The following is a 10,944-nucleotide window of genomic DNA, read 5'->3' on the forward strand; positions in this document are numbered from 1 at the left end:
TATATGTTATATTTTGAATTTTAAAAAACGACTATAAATTACTAAAACTGTTAAAAGTCTCACATTCAAATTTTGCGATCCATGGTTTAAAATTTTTGTTATGACAAAATACAAATGATTACAAAATCATATAAATAAAAGTTTAATTTAATTAATCATTAAGATTTAAAATATATATGTATATATATCATTCTAAATTAAACTATAAACCATATTGAATAAATAAATATTTTAATTTCAAAATTTACTTTGAATAATTTTTTTTGATAAAAGTTTTGAACTAACATTGATAAATATTTTTAAATTATAAATTACTAAAATTATAAATCGCACAATGAAAATTTTGTTATCAGTAATTTAAAGTTTTTGCTATTAAAGATACACAATAAAAGTTTTGAACAATCATTGACAACTTATTTTTTTTTAAATTATAAATTACTAAAACTATTAGTCCCACAATGAAAATTTTGTTATCAGTAATTTAATTTTTTTTCTATAAAAGATACAAATGATCAAAAAAAACTATATGAGTAGAAATCATCATTTAATAGACATTAATATTAAAAATATACTAAAATATATTATCTATATTAGTATCATTTAAATTTAATAACATATCCTATCAAATATAAAAAAAAAATTGGATTAATAAAATTGATTTATATGTTCGCACCAATTTAATTATATATTTAATAGTTACTGACTTTTAATTATTTAATATATATTTATTATGTCATAATATGTAAAAATATTTAATACATAAAATAATTTATATATATAATGTTGATTCCACGCAAAGCGCAGATCTTAACCTAGTTTATATATATAATGTTTATCCCGCGGATCTTAATCTAGTAGATGATTATTACATGAGGCTTAAAACGATGTATATTTGATTGTTAGACGTCGTCACATTAATATCACCCCTAAACTTAAAAAAAAATTAGATACTTTCTTAATTTGATTAAACATTTATAGAGCAAGAGACATGTCCATATATCACTGTCACTTAGTGAGCTGGAGAGGAAAGGAGCCGCAACCTCACGACGACTTTTCCTAAACACATAATCTAAGCTTTACAGATCCACACATCACTTATGATGAGCTGGAGACGAAAGGCACGCATTAGTGGCAGTGACCAGAAGGACCCGTGTTCGAAAGCCCTCAAAATAAACATCGTTTCTTTTCTCGACAACATCTCGAGATCTGAAACCTGATCCTTTATTTACCCTTTTTATTTCCTCTTCTCAAAAGTCGTGGCCTTTGAATAGTGTTCCTCTCTCAAATGTTGACTCATTTCAAGATCTGGCTTATGATGTCATTCCCTTTATAAAGCTTTCTTCTTTCTTTCTTTTTTAATCCCTTCCAGCTAGTACTACCGTAGTAGGTAACTTTTGGGTGGTCTTACTTGCTTTTCAGCAAAAAAAGCTGTCAACTTTCTTCTTGTCTTTGGGGATCTGAGCATCTCAGAAGCTTATATGGGAAATGGGTTTCTCGAAAGCATGATGCTTTCGCTGCCACTTGTAATCTCTTAGTGATTTCGCTGAAGACGAATCAATGTGTAGGTAGGATGCAGAGTAGTCATAGTTAGGTAGCTCATGAGTTCATTGGTACTTGGAGGACTCAAGATGATTGATCAGTTCATCAACTTTGTTATTCGCCCTCCCAGGTACCTTTTACTTCTCTAAAGTCTCAACCTTTTCTTGCATTCAACTGATTGATAGCTGTTGGAACAGGGCTGAGTATGATCCTGATCAGTATTTATGGGAGAAGGACTTTAGCATCGGTGGCACTAAGTGTAAAAGACAAGACTTGGAGGCAAGTACGATGGGCAAAACCAGTTACTGTCCTCTTCAATTAGTGGTTTCCTCATGTGGCTAATCTTAAAGGTCTTATGTTTTTCTCTGAAGTAGCTTACAAATTCAAGGGGTCACACCTTGCGTTGCAGTCACTACATTCCTTCATCTTCTTTGGAGAATACTACTCCTCTTCCTTGTGTTATATACTGCCATGGTAATAGGTACATAACTACAGACTTTGCACACTCCTCTTCTTGGAAATGAATTAATATTTGATGAATAAGAACTTCCATCTGAATCAGTGGATGTAGGGCAGACGCAAATGAGGCAGCTATGGTTCTTCTTCCATCTAACATTACTGTTTTCACACTTGACTTCTCCGGCTCTGGCTTATCTGATGGGGATTATGTTAGCCTTGGCTGGCATGAGGTGTGTTTTCCTTGTTCTTACTTACTTTCATAGCCTTCTCTTTCTCTTCCAACTAGTTACACTGACCTTTTGCTTGTTAAACTTAAGCTAGAAAGATGATCTCAAGACTGTTGTATCTTACCTGAGAAACAGCAATCAGGTGTCTCGTATTGGACTTTGGGGACGGTCTATGGGCGCAGTTACTAGGTTACTTCTTGAACTAGCTCTTAATGTCTCATCAGCTTTCTTAATGTCTGTGATCTGGAATGTGTTCCTTGTGTGGCTCTCTTCATCATTTAATGAAGTTGTTAATGAAATGTGCAGCCTTCTCTATGGAGCAGAAGATCCTTCAATTGCTGGAATGGTCTTAGACAGTGCATTCTCAAACTTATTTGATCTTATGATGGAACTAGTGGATGTTTACAAGATCAGACTTCCTAAATTCACAGTATGCTCTCTTTTTCCCCCAAGTCATCATCTTCATTGCTTATATCTTCACATGGCTACAAGAGTCCAAGAAGATAGTTCCCTCTCTTATCCCTTCCAATGATGATAGCATACTGTAGACATTCTGAAACTCTAATCTCACTTTTCAATCAGGTTAAAGTGGCTGTACAGTACATGCGGCGAGTAATTCAGAAAAAGGCCAAGTTTAATATCATGGATCTCAATTGTCTCAAGGTGTTATTTAGTTACCTCTTTCTATATTCTTATTCAACATTTGCTCCAAATTTAGCATGAGCTTTTCGATTTTTGTTCCCCCAGGTTTCACCAAAGACTTTTATTCCAGCTTTGTTTGGGCATGCAAGCGGAGACAAATTCATCCAACCTCATCACTCTGACCACATTCTCAAGTGCTATGCGGTTAGAACAAAGTTGCTATCTTTTTTGCATTCGTGTCAGTGTTATTTTTAATGTTATGTAGTAATCTTAAAATGCAGGGAGACAAAAACATCATCAAGTTTGATGGTGATCACAACTCTTCGCGGCCGCAGTTTTATTATGATTCAGTGTTAATATTCTTCTACAATGTTCTTCGCCCGCCTCAAGTTTCTTCAGCTTGCTCATCTAAACTTGAAAGTTATAGCGGTGCTGGTTTGGACGAGGTAGTTTGCACTCCTCTGGATCAAGTAATCTAAATATCATGCCTGTTTATGTGTCTACACTTAGATAGTATATAAACATAAAGATCTTGCCTAGACATTCTACTCGAGTCACTGAGGGTTAAGAACTTGTGGTCACACAGCATTATGGATTAGTCTCAATTACAGTTAGCATGGTGAAATATGATGCACACGAATCTAACTGCTTGGGTTTTTCCTTTGTACTGCCAGAATTTTCTGTATGAGATCATCTCTGGGCTTCGTTCGGCATGTATAGATGTTGCAAGTTCTTCTTCTTCTGCACCTCCCGCCTCTCTAACCACAAAGCCAACTAATGAGCTCATTTCAGAAGCCATGCCCATTATGGATACTGTATATCTCCTCGCATGAATTTTTATTTTCTGTTTCTTGGATTGTTCCTTTTGATAAATCAAATCATTAATGAAACAGGATGACTTGCTTGTAGCAGACAATGATCAGAGCATTGATGAACCTGAGGTAACTGGAGCATGTGGAAACACACATTAAATATATATGATGACTTTGAGCTCCATTTAAATGGAGTCCCTCAAGTGTTAGCCTTTATGAGCCTTGCTGACATTATAGGTTTCGACTGTTGTTATTTGGCAGGGGATGCCTATTGATCAGTTTGAAGAAGGATGGTCATTTACAAGCTCTAACCGGGAAAGCTGGGGTAGATGCTCTTCACTAGGAGGCTCTGAAGAAGATGAGAGCTTGACTGTCGGCGAGGGTGATCAGGTTAATGTTCTTTGAATCTTATACGAAACTGTTAGATGTTTGGATAGTTTCTGATTCATGCCTTCCAGGTCGAGAAAGCTGATATTGGAGACACAGAACATAAGCCAATAGAGTCCACTAGACAACAACAAGAAGAAAAAGAAGAGAGGAAGGAGAAGAAAATGAAGAAAGGAGTTGAAACAGATGCAAAGAAGCCTAAACGAGAGAAACTGGAAAGGTTAGAGGCTTTCAGCAAAAGACTCAGGCTTGGCATCATAAAGCGAGTAAACCATGGAAGACACCGTTCTTCGCAACCTTAACAACAAAGTTCAAGAAAATACAATAATTTTGTTGTATATGTTCTCTGCATCTTGCCATGTACACATGCAGCAAATCATATCTGTACTACTGTATCGATCGTCAATGCAAATGGACTACATTCCTAATCATATCCTTAGATAATCAAACACACTTCTTTTAGATAAATTAATAATCCGTTCCGAGATTCACCAGAACACAAGTCACCAAATCAAACATCAAAATGGATTTACAACTGTAGAAAAAAGAATCAGAGAAGTTTTTGCTTAAATCATCATGTGATGATTGTTTTTTACGTGATGATATAGACACCAATATATTAGCCGCAGCAACCTCCTTGCGGTGTGGAACCGTCTCTACCACCTGATGGCCCAGGGATTCCTCCGTATCCCACTTTTATTCCATACGACTCATTTGACACATCAAACACACCATCTTCAATCTTCTTGTATATTGTTGCCGCTGTCTTAATAAATGCCTGGCAAAATTTTAAAAGCACAACAAATCATGATTAGTAGTTCTACTCGTGTGTGAATAGTAGGACAAGTAGGGAGCGTTATTCTATAAGTTATGCCTAAATCTAATTCTGGTATTAAATGTTCAATTTGTAACCCAGTTGATACTTGTCATATATGAGAAGGTTACATTGGACACTAGAGAAAGCATGTGGGTCACAAAACGCTCGTATATGTTTACCTCTTCGACGTTCTGAGCAGTCTTGGCAGAGGCCTCCATGAAAATAAGACCGTGCTCCTTTGCAAACTGCTCACCTTCCTCTGTGGTGACTGCCCTTCGGCTGGATAGATCACACTTATTCCCAATGAGCATAATGGTCATATTAGCGTTAGCATGCTGCCTTGCATCCTCTAGCCAGCTGGCTAGATGGTTAAATGTCTCCCTCCTGCAAAACAAACGAAGAACAATATTGTATTTTTGTCACACACTAGACAAAATACAAATCTAGTTCCTATCTTTAGGCGTTACAGAGAAGTTATAATAGGTTCCAAAAAATACAGCTGAAGTCATTATTATGTCAAGAGATCATGCTCAACTTGTAGTTAGTACAAAAATGCTTTCATAATCAAGTCAGTTCATGATAAGAAGAAGAATAAAAACTGACCTAGTGATATCGTAGACAAGCAATGCCCCTGCAGCACCTCTGTAGTAGGACCTTGTAATAGACCTAAAGGATTCTTGACCAGCCTGCAATAGCGATATTAGATGATGGGAACAAATCAAACACCAATGATATTTCATGAAAACGAGATTCAAGGCTTAAAGAGGAGAGAGAGACCGTGTCCCAGATCTGGAGTTTGAGGGGCTTGTTGTCGATGGTGATCATCCTAGCCCCAAACTCAACACCGATGGTGAGATCATGCACCGGCTGAAACCTCTTGTCCGTGAACTGAAGCAGAAGGCATGATTTCCCTACTCCTGATATTTTGTTTTTTAAAATCAAAAATCAATCAATCACTCTTCATCTCAATTCCTATTCAACTAGATTCAGATCAATCATTGAATAGGTCACAGTCATCTCAATGGATTTGAAACGAAAGGAAGACGAAGGAGTTACGTTACCAGTATCGCCGATGATGATATACTTGAAGAGATAAGCGTAAGACATTGGAGCTCAATAAATCGAAACCCCTAAGATCCCGATGAAGACGAGAGTTGTAGAGAATCTCTTTCTTCTCTCTCTGTACAGACGGGAATTTGTTAAATTTCCAGCAAATCCAACGAAGCATCAACCTGTGTATTACCCGCTCTATACAAACTTTATAGCGTTTCCGAATTTAGTAATCGCACTGCGTGACGTTATTTTGAATGAAAGACATCATGCAGTCTCTTCACCAAAAAAAAGAAAAGAAAAGAATTTTGAGGGTTGAATAGAAGCTGTGAGGGGTCAAACACTCACAGGTCAAAAATTTAAAACTCTCAAGGAAAAAGCGTAGTTTAAACTAAGTCTAGATTCTAACATGCGCTAAAGCGCGGAAATTGATTTGTAAAATTTTTATTTTTATTTTTTTGTACATATATGTGTATATAATTTATATATATATTTTTTTTGTGTAATGTTTATATATATAGTATATCTAATTTCTTAATGGTGTTATAATTTGTGTTGTACATGTTGTTAGCTTGTATTGAATCTTGGGTCATTTTTAGTATAATAGTTTGACTTGGATCACTTTAAACTTACATTTGTTAAATTTAAAATATTCAATTTTTTTTTTTAAAAAAAATTATATATAATTTTAACAACTTTATACGATATGCTTATAACTAATCATAATTAGTTTGTTAAGAATATTAACATATACATATAGATTTGATTAAATCTAATCTATATATGATTTGAATAATAGATATGGAATCTGAATGTGGTTGGGAAGTTGATAGATATTAAGGTCGAAATAACATGATATTTGTTAGAGAATATCATCTATTAAAAAAAAATAGATTAAGGAAAAGTAACAAAAAAATATGTTGTTCTTGGTGGATTTCTTGTTTGCAATACACGTAATCTTGGAGAAACATTTATGAATTGTATACATGTATGAATCGTATTCTGTGATATGATGCATGTGAAGAGTATTAATGATTCAATTTTAGATGAAAGTGAAGTTAGTGATATGATATGAATAGAAGCAAACACAGTTTTGTCTACAAACATGACGTCCATATAGAATGAGTATTGAAAAAACATCTAATATATATGACTAAAGGCTAGATGCAGGTGAAATTAGTGATATGAACATAAGCATACACGGTTTTGTACTGAAGACACAATTATAAATTAGTCGTGTATTGATTAGTATAAGGGTGGTTCTGTTTTGTATGATATCCCTCTATTAGGGTGGGCATTCGGGTTCGGTTCGGGTCTATTCGGGTTTCGGGTTTTCGGGTTCAAAGATTTCAGCCTCATTCGGGTATTTCTAAATTTCGGTTCGGGTTCGGTTCGGATCTTTTCGGATTCGGTTTGGGTTCGGATAACCCATTTAAATTATTTTAAAATTTCTAAAATTCATTATATAATTTATTTTTTTCAAAATCTATAAACAAAACAATATCATACATATAAATTTGAACAGCATATGTCAAAGTACCTAAAACTAACATATAAATTGGTTTGGTTTGAATATTTGGATTGCGAATCAAAAGATATTTTAAGTATTGTTGGTGTTTTGAGTATACTTTAACTATTTTAGACATGTACTTTTGACTATTTGTATATATTTATAAGTATTTTGGACAACTTAAAAGTATTTTATATATTTTGATGTTTTTAATATATATTAAGCCTAAAAATAATTAATATATATAGGTATATAAATCAATTTCAGATATAATCGGGTACCCGAAATATTTCGGTTCGGATCGGGTTCTGTTTCAGTTCTCTAAATACCAAAATTTTGAACTCATTCGGATATTTAATCAATTTCGGTTCGGGTTCGATACTACTTTTTGAGATTAGATTCGGCTCGGTTTTTCGGATCCGAGTTTTTTGCTCAGCCCTAATTGTTATTAAGAGAACCAAAGTTATTTTAAACAGACTTATTTTTGGGTTCACCCCCTAGGGTGAACCTCTCGGTTCACCAACCAATATTATGTTATTTCATATTCGATATCTTTTAAAAAAGAAAACAAAATATTGTCAAATTATATTATCTTTTTAAAATTAAAAGGTAAAAAAAAATAAAAATAGTCGTAATTAAAAAAAAAAATATTTTTAACGTCGTCAGCAAAACATTAAACCCTAAATCCTAATCCCTAAAACCCTAAATCCTAAACCCTAAATCATTGGGTAAACCCTAAATTCTAGAGTAAATTTTAAACTCTAAATAAAAATCACTAAACATTAAAACACTCAGGGTTTAGCGTTTAGGATTTAGGGTTTAGAGGTTTAGGGTTTAGAGTTTTAGGGTTTAGTGTTTTTATTTAGAGTTTAAGATTTATCCAAGGATTTAGGGTTTACCCAAGGGTTTAGAGTTTACCCAAGGATTTAGGGTTTATCCAAGGGTTTAGGGTTTAAGAATTAGGATTTAGGGTTTAGTGTTTCGCTGACGACGTTAAAAAGATTTTTTTTAATTCTTTTTTCTGTAACTACCATTTTTTTATTTTTTTATTTTAAAAACATAATATAACTTGACAATATTTTGTTTTCTTTTTTAAAAGATATCAAATTTAAAATAATGAAATCCTATTGGTTGGTGAACCTCTAGGTTTACCCTAGGGGGTGAACCTAAGAATAACTCTTTTAAATATGATACTGATTATTTCAGTTAAGTTTAAGTAGGTATGTTTCATTTATAAAGTAGTGTGATATATTCTAGTAACATTTATGAAAGAGACCAAAACTTAAATGACAACTTCAAGTAGTAGATAAAAATAGATCCCTAAATTAATAGATTAGATGCACGTAAAATGGTGAATTGTTTGCGTTGAAGCTTTATGCAGTTATCTTTTAAGAATTCAGATTGTAGAATTGGATTTTTCATTGGTGCATAATGCAGTGAGCTCAAGTCGATTGATGTGGGTTCATAGAAATTGTAATTGGTAACTTGGTGCAATCATATTATAAGTGAATAGTGTAGTGCACCCTTTTAAAAAAAATAGAAAAAATAACATATATGAATTTATCTATACTCTTTTTAATTGTTTTATAAACCATTTTTTTTAACACACAATAAACTAATCGCTCACCTCCTTTGGCTTACCCTTCTTCATTGCTCTGACTTCCCTCCAAGTGAGTTATCGGCATAACCAACCGCTTAGTTGCAATCTTCCTCAACCTCTCTCACGTTTAAGCCTCAACATCTCCTCCTTATCATGCTCACTTAAGCCGATAATAATGTTCCTGGCTTTGAAAATATGAAGTGTGTAATGCTTGTACTTCTCTATTTGAGATATAATATACAACTAGAAGTATGGGTCCAGATATTAATGAAACATGGTCATTCCAGTTGCGAGATGATGCGGACACATCTCAATACAGTATGACCAACTGCTTAGTTGCAATCTTCCTCAGCCTCACTTCACGTTTAAGCCTCAACATCTCCTCCTTATCATGCTCACCTAAACCGATATAATGTTCCTAACTTAATTTGAAAATATGAAGTGTGCAATGCTTGTATACTTTGATAATAATATACAACTAGAAGAATGAGTCCAAGTATTAATGAAACATGGTCATTCCAGTTGCGAAATGATGCGAACACATCTCAATACAGTATAACCAACTGCTTAGTTGCAATCTTCCTAAGCCTCGCTTCACGTTTAAGCCTCAACATCTCCTCATTATCATGCTCATCTAAGCCGATAATAATGTTCCTGACTGAGAAAATATGAAGTGTGTAATGCTTGTACTTCTCTATTTGAGATATAATATACAACTAGAAGAATGGGTCCAAATATTAATGAAACATGGTCATTCCAGTTGCGAGATGATGCGGACACATCTCAGTACAATATGTTTTCTATTCTTTTCTTATTAATATAAACTATATCTCGAACCGCGCAACCGCGCAGATTTTTGTTTTCATTTATTTTTATATAAATATTTTGTTTTCGATTCTAAATTGGTATATATTATAATATATGTGTCTATCAATTTTAAAACATAATAAGTTTACGGTATATTTTCTTCATTGAATAGATTGTCTTAAACTTTCACATGTAGTTGTATCATCTTCTATATATATATTTTCAGATTATTATTTCATTATTAAAATCGTAAGTATATATATAAAGATTAGTAAAATATTGTTTTATTGTCATATTCAAAGATACTGTAACATTTCACAAATTTAGAAAGTTTTTTAAAAAATAAACTTTTCGCTTCATAGATTTATATTATCGAGTAAATAAGTAAACATTTAGTTTTTGTTAAATTTTTAAAACAAAATATATAGTTTAAAATTTGTTTTCATTGGTTTAAGGTAGTAAAGATTAATCATTGTTAGATAATATTATTTTTGCTATTTAAAAAAAAATCTTTATAATTTTGAAAGTTAACATCAACAATATTTAAATATTTAAAATATGGTGGTATAGTATTACAATATTAAATTATATATATTTATTTTATACTATCTATAAATCTAATGGATCATTTATTCTTTAAATCTAATTATTGATAGCCCAATAAAAATTGAGGTTTTTGCCAAAACTAACCCACAACTTGATTTTAATCCCAAACCTATACCTAAACTTGAATCAAATGCAAAACTAACCTAAAAGCCTAGTGAAATTACAGCTCAACCCCTTGTGACCAAACAAAAAAACAGAAGCCATTTTTACGAATATAGCCCCAGTAAATCGTCTGAGTCGTCTGAGATGTTGGAAGTCGTCTGGACGACTGAAGTGTAAGTCATCTGGTACCAGTTTATTTTAAAAATAATTTATAAATCTTGTAAAAAAATATTTTGATGCGTGAAAAATAAAAATCAAGTAATTATAAACAGTTTTAAGTGATATAAATTAAGATATGATAAAATTGATTTGTTTTGAAGATAGATGAGTGGAAGTAGTGAATCATGAAATACTTTGGTTTAGGAGTTTGGCAAACATATGTTGTA

General features: G+C 32.9%; 2 protein-coding genes across 4 annotated transcripts; one reads left to right on the top strand and one right to left on the bottom strand.

The window, feature by feature from the left end:
* The first annotated feature begins 1,151 nt into the window (after positions 1-1,151).
* Positions 1,152-4,515, top strand: LOC106312500. 3 transcript variants are annotated; one of them, XM_013750047.1, is made up of 13 exons: positions 1,152-1,669; positions 1,737-1,818; positions 1,914-2,020; positions 2,102-2,228; positions 2,320-2,414; positions 2,532-2,655; positions 2,808-2,888; positions 2,973-3,071; positions 3,149-3,313; positions 3,542-3,682; positions 3,761-3,808; positions 3,941-4,069; positions 4,138-4,515. In XM_013750047.1, exons 1-13 carry the CDS (start codon positions 1,599-1,601, stop codon positions 4,366-4,368), a joined length of 1,500 nt encoding a protein of 499 aa, XP_013605501.1. In that variant the 5' UTR covers positions 1,152-1,598; the 3' UTR covers positions 4,369-4,515. The 3 variants fall into 3 exon arrangements, with proteins under 3 accessions (XP_013605501.1, XP_013605502.1, XP_013605503.1); XM_013750048.1 differs by having other exon boundaries at positions 1,737-1,822; positions 4,138-4,496; XM_013750049.1 differs by lacking the exon at positions 1,152-1,669 and having other exon boundaries at positions 1,734-1,822; positions 1,911-2,020; positions 4,138-4,496.
* Positions 4,508-6,094, bottom strand: LOC106312501 (ras-related protein RABB1c-like). The gene is made up of 5 exons (XM_013750050.1): positions 5,945-6,094; positions 5,661-5,800; positions 5,487-5,569; positions 5,063-5,267; positions 4,508-4,844 (listed from the first exon to the last, which is right to left on the bottom strand). Exons 1-5 carry the CDS (start codon positions 5,988-5,990, stop codon positions 4,686-4,688), a joined length of 633 nt encoding a protein of 210 aa, XP_013605504.1. The 5' UTR covers positions 5,991-6,094; the 3' UTR covers positions 4,508-4,685.
* Between the last annotated feature and the right edge of the window lie 4,850 nt (positions 6,095-10,944).

Source organism: Brassica oleracea, chromosome C8 (assembly GCF_000695525.1).
Source record: "Brassica oleracea var. oleracea cultivar TO1000 chromosome C8, BOL, whole genome shotgun sequence".
Classification (NCBI taxonomy): Eukaryota; Viridiplantae; Streptophyta; class Magnoliopsida; order Brassicales; family Brassicaceae; genus Brassica; species Brassica oleracea.